The sequence below is a fragment of the Hydractinia symbiolongicarpus genome, chromosome 2 (assembly GCF_029227915.1).
Source record: "Hydractinia symbiolongicarpus strain clone_291-10 chromosome 2, HSymV2.1, whole genome shotgun sequence".
Lineage (NCBI taxonomy): Eukaryota > Metazoa > Cnidaria > Hydrozoa > Anthoathecata > Hydractiniidae > Hydractinia > Hydractinia symbiolongicarpus.
The window spans coordinates 10890607-10908081 of NC_079876.1; the positions used below are offsets into that span (position 1 = coordinate 10890607).

Genomic DNA, 17475 nt, shown 5'->3' on the forward strand with positions numbered 1-17475 from the left:
TATTCTTTGTTTACGAAAAATTACCTAGGCGTAATTTTGCGTTTGGTAATTTTAATTTATTTCTTAGCATTGTTTTTTATATATATATATATACGCGACGGTAAAGTATTGCAAATGCAGACACATAATCTAAAAGTAATTTGTTGATAACCTGTCAAAACAGCAATGAATAGAGAAAACATTTAAAAACACAAAGGTGGTGCTGATCTCAGGGATTTCTCTCACATAGTATCAATGGAGAATATACTGTGTATAGGGATGTTTTTATCGGTTATACATGAAGTATGTCCCGAAACTCTTGTATTGTTTTTATTTTATTAATTGACTTTTTGGACGAGGGAATAGAGATTGGATAAATCAATTGGATAAGTATAGAACTTGCTCGAAGGTGAGAAAATCACACGTGTTGGAACGAGATTTTCGTGCACTTGTCAATTGATACATTATGATCGTTAGTACGTAGTTTAAGGCAAGCAAACGAATGCTGAAAGATGAAGGAGGCAAAAAAATAAAAACATTGTTAAAAATTGTTAAAAACTTTTCGAAACTAAAAACTCTATTTTCTTCTTCTTCGTGACACTATAACCGCTACAGTATATCCTGGAAAAGAGCTTTGCGTGCATCCGTGCGACGTTTTTTTCTCCAGGTAATGCTACCCCATCAAAAAATGACATAACCAGAATTCATTTACGTATTCTTTGAAACTTCCAGTCCAGTAATAACAAAAACAGAGCCGAATCAAGCACGCAAATCAAACACATGCACTGTGAAGGAGTGCACGTGTTTCGGCTAAATGATTTTCACAGGCGTACTTCAAAATAGTAGCTTGTCTAATTTTTTAGGAGCAATTTATCTCAAAAAAAGATGGAGTAGATTCCGACTATTTATTTAAGAGAAGCTGCTGCAGCATTGACAATATCTTCATCGGACATATTGAATAATCTTTATGAAAAACCCCTTTTGTTTCAAATCTCTTCTAAATAGGGCGTTTATTAAAGGAGGCCGTTTATTAAAGCAGGGCGCTATTAAAAAGCAAACATGGAAATAAGTAGCGTTTCATCGTTTGTTTGTTAAAGTTGAAGATTTTGTTCATCATAGATAAAGACATATTACTTGCGTTGTGCTACGTCAGCATATTTTTCAAAGATAATAGAGGACATATATGTATAAATCGTCACCGTATTTACATGAAATTTAAAATAACGTCACCGTCGGTAGATGCATCACGCAAGGCGTCATCTATATGATATCATGATCTCAGGTGATTATGAATTACGTTCTCCATACAGTCCAGTCACAATATTAACTCTGCGAAGTTTGCGTGATACGTGAAACCAAGCATCGGGACATTTCATTTCAGCGGGAAAGTTTATTTCTTCTATCCAGGTCGCTAATCATCTTCAGTGGTCAATTCACCTGCTAACACTTTTACGCCCCTTCTTAGATGTTATCTCTTCTCCTTGTGGTCTTTTTTTGATTTTTCTCGCTTTCTTTTGTTGATTGGGTTGCGGGGATCGTGAATGTCATACCTAAAATATAAAAAGAATTATGTGTATGAAAAGTTATAAATATTGGAAAAACAACACTTTAAAGTTCCAACTTTACCACTCCGGTGGAAGTGGTTGGTGGTCGAGTAGTTTATTTTCTTGCTTAGAAGGTAAAAAGGTTTAAACCATGTGGTTGACATTTTTTCCCTTTTTTTTAAATATATTTTTTTTAATTTCTTTTTTTTTGGTCTGCCATTTTTTTTGTCAATTTTAGAAAAATAAAAGAGTAGATAAAGAGAAGAGATTATGCTGGTGATCAGTCGAACGAGTGTGACCGCCGCCTAAAATCCCCATTTAAAATTTGTAAATACACCGGTAGACGAAAAATCGCAATTTTGTTACACCGACGAAACCCAACGCACATTTCTACCGAATATCCAAATAAGGAAACGACAATTGGAAAAATAAACACACTGGCCCAATTTGAAGCAATAATAGTATTTGTTGTGAAAAGGAGAAATATCTATATTATAATACCCGTATACGTCTGTCTGTCTGTCACGCAAAATGGTAGCTTAGCTGCGCAACAACGAGAAGCACGCAATTCGGTATAAAAAGCAAGGGCGAACCCGTGGATTTTCCACGGGCTAACGACTAGTGTTACTAATTTTGGCTTGTGGATCACAAAAAGGTCATAATTTTTGATGTCGCCATCATATTCAGTATACTTTTTTGTGTGATACATTTCGTCAAAAAAGGGGATGAGTTTCAGTCAGCGCAGTCATGTTATAAGAAAATAAATTCTTTCAGGCAAATAATGAAACATTAGTATTTCAAAAATGGAATGTTAGTTCGACTCACCAATCGTCACCCTTCATGTTTGCATCTTTCGCTTTCTCTTCGCTTTCAAAGTCAAGTTTGTGGCTCATCCTATAAAATACAAATCGTTTTAGAAAGAAAAAAATATATTTTGGCATGCCACATCTTGTTGATCATACATAGGCACATTTATTAATGGACTTCTTTGGGGATTGCTAGGTAAATTTCCTTGAGTCTTCTATATCGGATTGCCCTGTTTTAAGGTTAAAATGAAAGATTTTGATACTTACTTACAAATTTGCTTTTCTAGTTCCTCGATAGTTAAAAAAGCACAATTTTTGGGTATTCAATTACATTTTTTCCCTTCATAAGAGTTTATTTGAGAATAATTTCTAAAGTGATTTAAAATTGCATAGTTTTATTTTGTCTGTAAACTATAAACTTGTTTGATTCTCAAGTTGCTAGTAGGTTGCTCAGCACAAAAAAAGTTCGATAATCTTGTAACTTTTACAAATTACAGTTCAAACATTTCAAGTCAACACTTTTTTCTTTTTTAGAAAGCGTATATATAGACATTTTATAGGGCTCCCACTTTTTTTTAAAAACAAAATTGAGAAGAGGACTTTAGAGGAGATTTTTGTGATTTTTGAGGAGGTTTTGTTAAAAAAATTGTGAAGAGTTAAGGTAAAATACTGGCACTTGTAACAATGAAGGAACATACAACCTGGCATCCCAATATTTTCTTTGTTTCAAATACAAACACAACAAAAAAAGTTTGATGTTTGCTGGCCACAGCAACCACAAATTGTGGTGATTCGAAATAAATAGTATAAAAATAGCATATATAAAAAATAACCAAATGTTAAATTTCTTTCAGGAGATTTGAGAACAAAACCTAAATTTCGAAAAAAATTGAGGATATTTGAGGAGAATTGAGGAGACCTTGTGAATTTAAGGCGATTAAAGAAGGCGTGGGAACTCTGTTTTTTTATGCGCCAGTAATCACATTAAAATTCAAGCAACTTCGTTTTTCTTTAAAATTTAGGATTAAAATCTTGAAAGGAATCTTAACGCAGAACAAACTTGCATTACTAAAAGACTACATACCATCCCTCATCATTCTCATCATCTTCTTTATCGTTATCTTTTTTCGTTTCCTTCTGTTTACTATCGGAAGGCGGTTCCGCTGCAATCATATTAGAAAGCTTTTGTTCAAAACCAGCGAGCAGTTCCAAGGTCTGTAAAAATGACATAACTGCAAAGTTGATTCATCCAACTTAATTCACTTAAAAGCCAATTTTATGAAATCCTCCATAACACAATTCCAAAAAATTTCTACCAGGTACAAATTTCACGTCATTTTGTAATTTTATAAACATATCTGGGTTCTTTTCTCACCTGGCTTTCTCGATTACCGCCTTTTTTAAGTAGTACATTTTCTTTCTTCTTTTCTATGAAAGTTTTACGCTCGTCGAGGAGTGTTCGCATCAAATCGTTCACCGGTTCTTTTTCTAATATTACAAAAAAAGAAAAGGGGGAAGGGGGTAGAAACATATTCTTTTAGAAAGAAAATTCAGTCTGCTTTCTACTTTACTAAAAAGATTCACTGTTCTTTTCATGTCAATAAAATCACATAAAACCAGCAGATTTACAAACACATTTCAACCACTAACCTGGTTTTTCAACTTCTTCTTTTTTATCAACTTCTATTTTATCTTTTGCTTTTAATTCTCTCTTTAACTTTTTAGCTTCTTCTTGTAATGCGCGCCTTAAATAGAAATAAAGTGAAGAACAATCTTGACTAACAAATTTCCTCAAACAGAATGTTTACACACAAGCCATACTTATATCAACTAGAAATTATAGCTGCAATATATAAGTATAACTTATATCTACACGCCATCGTGAAAGTTATCTTTGAATATTGCCATGTTTTCAATTTACTCTGGCTGTTGTATGAAAATAGTAACTTTCCTAAAACTATTTGCAAGATAGAAGAGTAGCTTGCTAAACGCAGATATAGAAGAGTAGCTTCATAAACAAAGAAGGGTAACAAAGCATTTCAACATGACAGCGAAAAAAACCAATGTTGGGCTAAATAATTACTCTTTTTTGCCTAATTTTAAAATCTCCCCCCCCCCCTCTCTCCCCGCCCTTTCCCCCCCCCCCCTCCTTTGATAGCAATTTGTAATGACCCCCATTATGAAAGCTTAGGAAAAATCTAAATACGCCTTGCCCTGCCCCTGGTTTTTCTCTGTGAGTTTTTATCAAACAGTTAACTGGTTATTCAATGTTAAAAGCACCTTCGCTCTTTTTTCTTTTTATCTTCAATATCTTCTAGTTCTTCTTCTTTCTGAATAATTTCTTTTTCATCTTTTTTTAGCTTTTTTCGAATGCTGTCTGATACTTCACTGTTCTCCTGAAATAAATAAAAAATTTACCTGTCAACTACGCAGTGTGAGTGGCTGTACATCTTCTCATTTATTTTGTGAAAAGTTTATCATAACATACGCAGCAGTAACAATATTGAAATATTAACTTCACACAAAAGGCAGCCATGTTTACCACTGTTTCTAATTCATACTGATTCAATACATTTGTCATTTTTTGTTTTGGTACATAAGTATAAAACATATCAAAAGTATCGCGTTATCAAAAAGTTACCACAATTTCTACAGCCATAAGTTGATATGGGAGGAAGAAGAGCAAGAGAAACATATTTCGTCTTTCCGCATATTATCACTAATGTCATAAAACACAAATATAAAAAATTTGACGAAGTGGCATGGTCAACAAAGATTGATCCGTTAGCTAGGTCAGAATGACGATTCGTCCCATGGATAGATGTCCAAGCGGTCTAAGGCGCAAGTCTTAGAGAAGCTGCCCCTTGAAGCCGGGAAGTTTAAAGTACGTGGGTTTGAATCCCACTCTATTCGAAAATTTAATTAGTTTTTCGGAAAGAAGCAAATTTCCATAAATAATTAACAATTTGTGTTGGCTGGCATAATATGACTTAAAACTAAACGATAAACGTGCAAACACTACAATTCTTTAGGGAGTGTGCAATAAAATGGAGTTTTATGACTTGTATAAAAAGCATAATGAAAAACAAAGGGACTTACATTTTTCCTTTTTTCCGTAGGATCAATCGCTGGCTGTGAACTCAACTTTGGATCGTTCAAAACATCATGGCTACTTTTAATGTGATGTTCCTAACAAACCAAGATTTTCATTATACTTATACATGATTTTAACATACTTTTAACAGAAAGGAAATAAAAAAATACCTGATTTGAACTGAAAGGTAGTACAAAAAGAAAGCCAATAACAATTAATAAAATGATTGTTATTTTAATGTTATTTCTCAACACGAAAGCAGAACAGAAAATTGAGAAAAGCTGCTTCAATCAACTGTTTCATTTACAGTCTGAGCACAACAGGAACCTATGGTGTTTTAACTCAACGATTTTCAATCAATATGTCTCAGGTTCAATACATGTTGCAGTAAAACGAAAATATCAGATGATAAAGGTATGCAAGATGTCTGATCATTTCAAATTTTCCTTAGCTTTGTGTCAAGACTTTGCATTCAGGAACTTAAATTACTTCTATGTTTTCTGAAAAGTATACTTTCTCACTCTAGCTGTTATTAAAAGAATATCCTCTGACTTTAAAAAATGTATTAGAAAGATTGTGTTATAACATTGCTTTTTGTTATACAATATTGAAGGAGAAGAATTTTACGAAAATTCCTCGCAGAATCTGTAAGTTTTAAAACGAATTTAAAGCAGATGAACATGAATCTAAAGACATGTTATTTTCTTAGATTTACTACAGTCAAAATCAAATTTCCTAAAATCAAATTCCATGTAATTCTAAAAAAACCTTAGGGATGTCACTACCTTAGGGAAAGAATTTGTTATAGTAAAAAACTTTTCCAGACCTTATATTTATGTAATTTTTATTTAAGATTTTGAGCAAAAATTTATTCTACAAATATTTCCTTTTATTTCCAGACACTCAAACGCAAAAATAATTCCACAAACATTTGTTTCTGCAAAAAGTTCTTGCCTTGAGATTTGTCCAAAACTTTTAGGTAATTCAGGGAGTTTTAAAGCAAATTCCAAAGGAGGTTGAAGAAGGCTGTCCACCATGTGAAAAAAAAATCAGCAAGCTAATTAGAATCCAACCTGTTCTCATATTCACATGCACTGTTACTAAAGGTTTATACTTTCCACTACACTTGCGGTGGTGGAGTTATAAAGGAGATATAATACGTAATAGTGTTTTTAAAAAAAGGCTACTGCATGTATTTAACTGGTGTGTTTACCTTTGTAAATTGATCAGCTTCATCTTCATCTTCCTCCGCTTCTTCTCCAAACGATAGCAACTTGTAATTTCTAAAATAAATGAACAATTTAGAATTTTATAACATGTTGTTTAATACTAACTCAGTGGGTGGTTGTTTTCTAGGAAAAAAATTATTCTTCTGTAAAGCAGCAAGTAATTTTTATATACACTCTGAAAACTTACAAGTCTCCAGGAGCGATTTTGAGGGTGTTGGTTTACTGGAAGGGGGGGGGGGGGGGGCTTATTAGAGGGAAGGAGGAGTTAAAAAATGTGCAAGGGTAGACTATCATTTGAAAATATACACAATAACACAAAACAAAAACTCGTTGAGTTAAAAAATTAAATCTAAAGGCGAAACCTTTCTTTAATATGCTAGAAGTTTTTAGATATTACCGTAAGTCAGTACTTACGGTAATTTCTTTTTTCACCCTTTCCTCAAGCTCTGTCCTAGTAAAAGTAGCTTTTTGATTTGATTTAAAAGACTTTCAAACTTTTACTTATACAGGGGGGAGTAGATAAAGTAAACTTTTATTATAACGGTCCTTAAGATACACACCTACGAAAAACTTTAGAATGGCTAAGACCAACTTTTTTAACCTTGGGTTTTAATGACCTAGAACATGCTGGCGTGTTAGATGAAATTTGTGTCCCTGATATGCAAGATTAACTTCCCTGACTATTGTGTACAGCAGTAAAGAGTTGATTATTGTATAAGCAAACGTTTTTCTCGTTCTATTTTAGGTAATCCAGTCATTAAATAAATTGTAACTGTTAACAAATAGATGAGAAATTACTTTGTGGCTTTTGATTTGCTTTTAATTTTTCCTTTTTGTTTTTCTTGTTCTTCTTCTTCCAATTGCTTCTTCGTTTTTCTTGCTTGTATATCATCAAACGGGTTTGAAAGGACCTGAACAGAAAAATTAAGAGATTTATGAATTTAAAGAAAATAAAGTTTGCATTTATGTTAAAACATGATAATGGATTGTAAAAAGGAGCTTCAATAAAAATAATAAAAATATTTTAATCAGTTTGTGCACGATTAAGAAATTGCATGTAATACTTTAGATCTATGATGCAAGCTTTTTAATATCGGGTAAAAAGGCGGTATCTCTATATAAAACAATAAAATTAACCACAAAACTATTATTTATAAGACGTAACAAGACCACAACAAATTTTTCCAGATGATAATTTTGTTTCCCTTTCACTAAAAATCCCAAATATTTTAAAAGCTATATGGAAAGGAGCAATAAAAGGACACTTATTTAGAAACAAAGTCACGGATGCACATTAATAGTCTACCTCCGTTTTAATAATCTTGGGTGGTGCATATGGTCTGTCATCTGCATCACTAATATCAAGATCGTTAAAGCGTATCATATTATAGATTGTGTTCCCTGTAACCTGTATAAGAAAGTATAAAAAATCTACAAATGTAATCAATAACATGAAATTATAAAAAAAGCAAAAAGTGGTGACTTAAGAAGAGGTAACAATAAACCTTGTTGATTTAAACAAAACATTAAATCATTTGAAATTCAAATAATAGATTTTTGAGTTTTCTCACAAAAAAGTAAATCTACCTTTCCAAAGATTGTATGTTTCTTATTAAGTTCGTCAGCTCGGTCAAGTGTGAAGAAAAATTGACTTCCATTGTCATCAGCACCTGCATTTGCCATAGCAACCAAACCACGACGATTAAATTTAAGTCGTTGATGAAATTCATCCTAATAAAAATGATTGTGAACCACGCAAATTAGAACAGAAGGAAATAGCACTTTACACAGCGGTTAAAAACAACATTTCTCTAATAATAGCCATATTCTGTCTGTTTGTATTTGAGAAATAAGTTGTGCCACAGAAAAATGAAACTTGATGCATAAAAGACAGGCGAACATGTGAATTTATCCACATGTTTGCATTTTATAAATTATATAAACATAATAGCAAAAACTAAAAAATGCCTTTAAATGTTTTGTATGTATCGCAACCACATTGATAAATAAGCGATGTAAGTTTTTTACATTTTAGCATCATGGCATCTATACATCTTTTACCTTAAATGGTTTTCCATAAATAGACTCTCCACCTGAATGAGTAAAAGAAACAGAATTGTAAGTAAACATCTTAATATTGTGTTTAAAGTGTAACTTCTAATGGTTACGATGCCTTGTAAAGAAATAATTTTAAAATATAGCATATTGGACTTATTTTGTTTTTAAACCCAATTGAGACAAACCACTATAACAATGCTTCGGAGTAAGACAAAACAAATGTTGCGCTTAAACTTATTTTTACATGTAACTACATAAGCATAGTTTTTAAAAAGGCATGACAATTTTAAATTTTATAATTGCTAAATCGCTTTAGAAACAATAAATTTATTTGACGAGCTTCAACCTCAATTCAGATAAGATAGATTAAGCTAATAAATCTTTTTGCATCTGGTACAATCTCCTTTTTAAACCATATACCAAAACCGTACCTGTTCCTGTGCCAGTTGGATCACCTCCTTGTGCAATAAAACCTAAAATATAATAATGTAATTTTAGTGAAATTAATCCTTTTGCATGGAATTAGAGAGGCTTTTCAACAGGGATGCTTTTAAAAGAAGCAAGAACTTTCGGATGATTAGTATGTTGTAAGTTGTAAGCGTAAAAAGAAAAAATCCAGAACCTACAAGGACTTTTTAGACAAATTCACTAAAAAGACCAGGCAGATTTTGTGATTTTCAAGGACAAGGTTTAAATAAATGTTTTAAACCAAGTGAATTAACAGCTGATTCAGGTTGTCACAATACAATATTGGTTTAAACATTCAGGTGTAAAATGTACACAGGAGAAACGGTATTGACAAAGATTCTTTAAAAGTTTTCTAGGCTTTTTTCTGAAAAGACTGGTTCTTCAGTACTTTTAGGACTAAAACTAAATCAATCAATCAGGAACTAAATCAATTTTTTCAAATTTTTCAGGCAATGACCACTGTGTGGTAAAATCCACAGGAATGTTCACATGGCTACTCAAGGCTACTATTGGCTCACAGACAGACAATAAAAAATTTTAATATAGATTGGGCCTGTAGTACATAAACCATTGGAAGGGGGAGATCACTATCCTGTCACCACCTCTCTGTCTTTTTGTGCTTGCAAATTTACTGGCACAAATTTAAAACTTATATGTACTTGGCATATGTCACAATAATATTATAATAATAGTCAGATTTTAAAGTATTTAATATACCTTCATGCACAGCTGAACGCACTCACCTTTTACAACTCTGTGAAAGATAGTATTGTGATAATACCCCTCCATGCACAATTGAACAAAATTTCGACATGCTTTTGGTGCCTCTTTGGACCACAGCTCAATATCAATATCACCAAGTGATGTCTTCAAAAGAACCTAATAAATAAATTCTGTTTAATTTTGAAATTTACGCTGATTGGGTAACCCACAACAAGATTTATCAGTCATCATAGGCAAGGCTGTAAATGGTGTGAAACTACATGTGTTGTAGAGTGTAAGCACTGGTACAATACATGATACAAATAAAGTGCCTGTACCCTCTTTCATTAGCCATAACCTTTTTTTTTAATTGCAATTTGGTGCTGAAAAATTTGTATTATTCTACAGTAGATAAAATCTAAATTTAAGGTTATTGTATTTTTGCACTTCGAAAACGGCAAACATGTGTTTTATAATGGTTTTTATATGTTACAGTACCACTTAAATGTAACTTTACGTGTACGTGAGTTTTATGACATCGTGTAAAGATCCATGCCTACATAAAGAACCTTAGCAAACCTTTTTTTATGCATGAACTGAATTGCTTTCTATTGTTATCATCGTGTGCAAGTCATAACAATAAAATGAATCCTTTTGTTCTTACATGTAAATTGCATGCTATTGTTTAAAAGTGTTAACGATGACAAAAGCAAAAATATATATATTTAAAAAAAGAAAAAATGAACACGCATAGTGTTGAAGATTTTGTGTTTAATGTAAAATCATGTTTATGGCTAGAATGTAAAATCAAAGGGAATTTACTAAAACTTTTTATGATAGCTTTGTACATTGTGCATTGCTACCTGTTTTATTATTTCTATTTTGAGAGCACTGTTTTGATACTCACATGACTTTCCTGATACTCACGTGACTTTCCTGGGGCAAAGCCCAGAGGCAGACCGAGAAAGACTTTGGCAGGAGGTTATAAGGACAGACTTGATACAGAAGATGTTGAGTTTAAATCTAACACAGTCTAGATCAGACTGGAAGAGGTAATGTTGATCTTCTATCTAGGCGATTACTAATAAGAATCACTTGGTGGTGGGGTTTTAATTGTGTTGAACCAGTATCATTGGTAATTCGTTGTGTTTAGTCAGAGTGATGTTCAATAGTGTTGAGTTGAATCAATCACACTAATTTAGCGTTGCGTTATACACAGTAAAGAACTAGTGTGAAGATAACCTACAGGTTAGTCTTATATATATATATTCCTATTTAACAATGGTAGCAGAGGAATAAAAGTGAAATGTCAAAAAGTTGGGTCCCCCCACCATCATTAGACAAAGAGACGAGTTACAAAGATTGGAAAAAAGAAGTGCAAATATGGCAAGCACTGACAGAATCAAAGGCAGAAAAACAAGGGCCAGCTATATTCATGGGCTTAAGAGGGAAAGCTAAAGAATCAGTTCTAGAATTAGACATTGAACAGATAAGTGCAGCAACTGGAGTAAAAGCCATTACTAACAGATTGGACAAAATATATTTAAAAGATGAGAATCAAACTGCTTACCTAGCTTATGAAACCTTTGAAAGATTTAAGCGACCGCCTGAGATGAGTATGAATGACTATCTTATAGAGTTTGAACGGTTATACCATAAGATCCAAGGACATAATATGGTACTTCCTGATGGAGTGTTGGCATATAGAGTTCTACAAAGTGCCAACCTTACACCAGAGCAGCAACAGTTAGCAAGAGCAACTTTAAATGAACTACGGTATGATGCAATGGTACGGCAGTTAAAGAAAATATTTGGGGATACGGTGGCCTCATTAGGAACAAATACTGAAGTAAAGATAGAACCAGTTCTTCAGGCAAGTGCAGATACAATTGAGCAAAATTACTTCACTCAAAGAGGGGGATATCAACGCTCAAGGTTTAGAAGAGGAAGACCTGCAACTGCTTCAAATCAGAGATATGCAGGAAAAAAAAACAGACCTAACAATAGAAGAATGAATCCATCCGATCAATCTGAAAGTCCATCAAGATGCAATATTTGCCAATCTATATATCACTGGGCTTCAAACTGTCCACACTCTTATGAGAACCAGGAACCTGAGGATGTTAGAAAAGATGACAGTCATTCTAAGGTTACGTTTTTTGCAAAAATCAGAGAAGATGAAATGCAATCTCTGGTCGGTGAAACTCTGTCATGTGCAGTTTTAGACTGTGGTTGCACAAAGACCGTTTGTGATAATACTTGGTATCAATGTTTTATTGATAATCTTGAAAATGATAGATTGCCCGAAGAGCATCCCAGCCAAATAAGATTTAAATTTGGAGATAGTGAAGCAGTTTGTTCTATGAAAAGAGTGTTCTTACCTGTAATTATTGGCTCAAAAGAAGTTTATCTGGAGACAGAAATTGTCCCAAACGAAATTCCTTTGTTACTGAGTTAAGCTTCCATGAAAAAAGCAGAGGCAGTTTTAGATTTTATCAACGATTCGGTTACAATGTTTGGAGAATACCATCCTTTAAAATTTACCACTACAGGCCATTATTGCATACCTTTGAACAACAACATAAGAGATGGATGAAAAGAAAAGAAACATGACCACTTGTTACCCCAGGTTGCCTTTGTTTGTGCAAGTACAAAATCAAGAAAAAGTAAGATTATCAAACTTCATCGTCAATTTTGCCATCCAAGTGCTGAAAAATTAAAATCTCTCATCAAAGCATCTAATTCCTTCTTAAATGACCGAAGTGAAGTTATGAAAGTCATCGATGAAGTATCAAACTCTTGTAAAATGTGCATCAAATACAGAAAACCAAGACCGCGCCCTATTGTTGGCTTACCAATGTCATCAGAATTTAACCAGTGTGTGGCTCTAGATCTTGTGCAACTTTCGCAATCATTATGGTTTATCCATATCATAGATGTTTTTACCAGATTTTCATCAGCAAAATTGACAAAGACGAAAGACAAAGATGTAATAACAGATATTATCTTTGAAATTTGGTTAGCCCGATTTGGTCAACCAAGGAAGTTTCTAAGCTGATAATGGTGGAGAATTTGTTAACAAAGTGTATGAAGAAATGTTGTGTATGAAGTGTATGAAGAAATGTCGTTCACATAGTCCTTGGTCAAATGGACTATGTGAACGACACAATGGTATGATTAAGGAAATGCTGAAAAAAATTATTGAAGACACAAAATGTACACACAATCGGGCACTATTCTGGGCTATAAGTGCAAAGAATTCTTTATCAAACAACAAGGGATTCTCACCAAATCAACTTGTTTATGGTAAAAATCACGACTATCCCTGCATCCTCACTGATCATTTGCCAGCTATGAATGACACAGTTTCAAGCAAAACCGTGGCCCATAACCTTGCTGTAATGCATGCATCACGAAGAGCCTTTATAGCAGCAGAGTCTTCTGAGCGTATACGAAGAGCATTGAGACATAATGTTCAGTGTTACAATGATGAGCGATATATCAATGGAGATAGAGTTTTTTATAAGAGAAAAGACAGTGAAAAATGGCATGGACCAGGCACTGTAATTGGACAGGAGAATAAGCAAGTCCTTGTAAAACATGGTGGAAGTTATGTTAGAGTACACATGTGTCGCTTGCAGAAGTTGGACCAAGTTTTGCATTCACAAAAACCTTTACAAGACACAGAAAGGAGTACTGAAGTGACAACTACACAAGTGAACAATTGCATTCCGCTTGAACGCGATGATGTTTTTGGTGAATATGTTGGTGCAGATGATTTTGACAGTAGCAATACAGAAGAACCAGAAAATGAGAAAACAACAAATTTGCAAACAACAAAAGAAACAACATCAGACGGTGCCTCAATGAATGAAACAACAACACACAAGATATCAACAAATGAAATCACAACCAATCGAAATGTTAGCAATTCGTCAACAGTCCAAGGAATAGCAAAATTGAAGACAAAAATCGTTTACAAGCTAACTCCCGACAGTGAATGGACAAGGGGATTAGTCCACAGCAGAGCAGGAAAAGTGAGCAGAAAAGGAAAAGAAGGCAGACAGTATGGTAGCTGTTTAAATGTCCAAAATGAAGACACAGGTGAAATAAATTGGTTAGATTTCAAAAGATGTGTGAGTGACTGGCAACCTGTTGTTGAGATAAACGAAACTGAAGAAGTACTATTATCGACTCAAGCAACTGTTACAGATGAATTGTAAGAAGCGAAAAGATCACTGTAAATCGTTTAAAAATCGGGATCGTAGAAATGATCGTTTCAATTCGTATAAAATGTAAAACGATGGTGGAGACGGTCCCTAAATAAAATACAACATTTAGGTTTATGTAAAAACAGTAAAATTGTGCGCAAAGCACGAGATTCTATCAAAGTATCATAATAATTCACATGTAAAAACAAAAAACAATACATTGTCATTCATGAGTAGAAACAATAAAAACCTAAGGCTTTGTTAATTTTTTTTTCTGTTGTTCCCTTGATGGCTGTAGCAATTAAATATAACAATGAGTTACGGGAAGTTTACATGAGCTAATTATATTTTGCATGTGACACATTAACTCTATTGAATTGAACTCTATTTAAAAATAGTGCATGTATTTAACAATAGGTTAACAATAAGAACAAAGGTTTTGATGCTAACGAAGGTTTGTGTGAAGGTGATAAATATTGTGCACATGTAAGTTACATATAAGCAGTACTAATTATCATTACCATATGTCCTTAAATGAAGTAAATTCTGATCCTACTGTCATTATTTATATTAATTTTTACCTGAATGATCTTTAAATGCTGTAAGGAACAGATCTACCAAGTTCAAGGACACAAGCATGATTATTTCTGGTAAAAAAAACAAAACAAATGTACCTTTCCATTTGTTGGAGGTTCTTGAATATATATGTTGCTCATAACCTTCTAAATTTCTAAAATGTAAGATCATATAGGTGTTTATTGACAAATTTTTATTGGAAACCAACTTGCAGATGTAAGTTTATATAACAGGCAATACAAGAGTCATTGGGCAGCCAAACTGCTTTTACAATTCACTTATATCTTGAACATCTGCTATTACGTACAATACACAACACATTATAATTAATACCATTTAAGAATTATATATAATCAAAACAAGGTTGAACAAGCTTGTCGTAACATCCTCCTTCGTTATTAATTTCAAATCTGTAATTTTAATGCTGCGAAAGACTTTAATCATTGTCAACTAAACTATAGTCCGTGAAATCATTTTGCATTTCGATTTTGATTTTCAATTCAGACTGTGCAAAAAACATTAAAAGAACATGCAAGTATATCTTGCTGTATATACAAAGTTCGTTTATTTTATTTGAATTTATTAAGTTTTATGTTCAAATATTTTTTATTACTGGCAAAAGTCGTTTCACATACTAACAAGTTCGTTTCACATACTACCAAGTTCGTTTAACAAATATTATTTGTGCTCATTATAAAAAAACTTTCAAAATACTCTTATTGCATCTTGTTATAAAAAACACTAAACTTTATTCCATGAAAACTAAATAATAAGTTTAAATCATATTGCTTGCACTAGAATTAAATAATTTTAAGTTTAATTCTTCAATACGTGTCTACCATGGAGAAGGGTGTTACGACAAGCCTATTTTTTATGTACTTTGGCATCATGCATCCAGTTAATATTTTTTGTTCTGAAAGAAAAATAATAATTTATGTCACCAAAATTTTTTTAGATAAATTTGTTCTCTTGTTTCGAATTATTAAAAAAAACTAGCTACCAAGGTGAAAAGGTAAAAAAATACTTGCATGCTCAAAAACTTGTTTTTAAGTTATGCTCAAGAGTCTTTCTGGTGTGGTTTGAAAGTTATATACAGCAAGAATTATTCTTGTGCTGTTTTGAAAACGAACATTATAATTGTTAAAACATTGAAATATAAAGACTTTAGATAATAGTCCAATTATAATAAACTAACTTTGGATAAGCAAATTCTTATATGACCGTCTTTAAAATGATATGATGATCTTACCATTACAGGTGTCTTTCACCTACCAATTATATTTACCCATAAAATCATGTGACTTAGTCTTCCTTAGCAACAAGATAGCACACATTTCCCTTTCCTTTTTCACCTCACTAATAATCGCATGTGGTTTGTTATCAATCATCATTAACCAAATCTGTTAAGCATGGCCAACAAACAAGTCAAGAAAAACTTATATCAAGGTAACTCTTTCGTTATAAACAGACCCTTCATAATGACCGACCCCTTATGCCAGGTCGGGTGGATTGATTCTATCATGGATCAATTTCACTACACACGAGTGGAAAGCGGTATAAGAAGCAAGCCCTGGGCGTCTGATGAAGCCCTTGTTTCTTAGGTCATGCCTTTTTTACCCACACAACATTCTCTACATACGATACTTCGGATCCTTCACTGGAGAGTAGGGATACCCAATCAAAAAAACAGTTTCGTTGTGGCGCAAGTTGTTTATAATCTCAGACCCCTTACAAAAATCGACAGGAAAAACAATGGAGGTGGTAAACCGTGGACTAGTCCATTCAAAACTTTTTTTTTTTGGAAAAAAATTAAAATTTTATATTTAAAATGTATATATAATATCAGTAAATATGCTAGTAGTAAATACAAAAGTTTTTAAGCATAATTTAACTACAGTACAGTCCAGATGTAAGCGTACGTGTACGCTCAAGTTATACACCTTTTTCTCGGAGGCGGTAGTTGTTTGTCTTTTGTTCTTATTAATTATCTTGCGAGTCTTATAAGTCATTAACTTGCGCGTAATAAAAAAAAGATTATCGAAGAAAAAAAGCTTATTATAACTGCGCGTAACTATTGTTAAATAGTGTTAACATAACTATTCCCAATAGCATAATTGCAAATGTTATCAACTCTATCAATGTGACACAAAGAGCCATTGTTTAATATTTTTATTAAACAAATGTTTTGCGTGGAAATTAAATAAACTAGCGAGAAGGCATTGTTGGTTGCGCGGGTTAAATAAAGCTTTTAAGAGATAGAAATTATTATATTTTAACAAAGATTGAAACTTTAATTTTAATAGAAATGTTTTTTTAGATTGCATTTTAAAACTTTAAAAACGAAAAACGGCGATAGAAATGTTTTTTTAGATCGCATTTAAAAATTTTAAAAACGAAAAACGGCGATAGAAATGTTTTTTTAGATCGCATTTTTAAAGTTTTAAAACGGAAAACGGTGATAGAAAAGATTCGTTATATCACATTTTAAAAGTTTAATAATGAAGAACGGCGATAGGAAAGCTTCGTTAGATAGTGTTTTAAGTATTTAAAATGTTATCAACTCTATCAATGTGACATGGCGATCCATTAATTGATAGTTTTATAAAATAAAAGATTTGCGCGAAAACTAAATAGACAGCGAGATGCATTGTTTAAATCTTTTAAGAGATGATTTTAGGTGATACTATAAAACGTCAAAAGTTATATTTTTAGATTTTTTCTTTCTTCGGTATTAAAATTTAATTTGTTTTCGAAATCTTATCGCGAAGGGAAAAGTCCCGAACGTAGGGTTTCCCGTTTGCGTTGCTA

The 17475-nt window shown here is 32.7% G+C and overlaps 1 protein-coding gene across 1 annotated transcript; it reads right to left on the minus strand.

Moving 5' to 3' along the window:
• Positions 1-1113: 1113 nt before the first annotated feature.
• On the minus strand, positions 1114-14940 carry LOC130629370 (spliceosome-associated protein CWC27 homolog). The gene is made up of 15 exons (XM_057442527.1): positions 14766-14940; positions 9922-10057; positions 9142-9183; positions 8714-8745; positions 8240-8383; positions 7959-8060; positions 7451-7563; positions 6637-6706; positions 5429-5518; positions 4610-4725; positions 3980-4074; positions 3705-3817; positions 3414-3544; positions 2349-2417; positions 1114-1529 (listed from the first exon to the last, which is right to left on the minus strand). Exons 1-15 carry the CDS (start codon positions 14805-14807, stop codon positions 1448-1450), a joined length of 1377 nt encoding a protein of 458 aa, XP_057298510.1. The 5' UTR covers positions 14808-14940; the 3' UTR covers positions 1114-1447.
• Between the last annotated feature and the right edge of the window lie 2535 nt (positions 14941-17475).

Bases quoted from the DNA above. Each gene is read 5' to 3' on its own strand.
- LOC130629370 (XM_057442527.1), bottom strand. From the start codon at position 14,807: ATGAGCAACATATATATTCAAGAACCTCCAACAAATGGAAAG. The intron at 8,384-8,713 runs GTAAAAGATGTA...CATTTTTATTAG, and splicing joins TTTATGGAAAACCATTTAAG to GATGAATTTCATCAACGACT. The intron at 2,418-3,413 runs GTATGTAGTCTT...TGTATTTTATAG, and splicing joins GATGAGAATGATGAGGGATG to GATGAGCCACAAACTTGACT.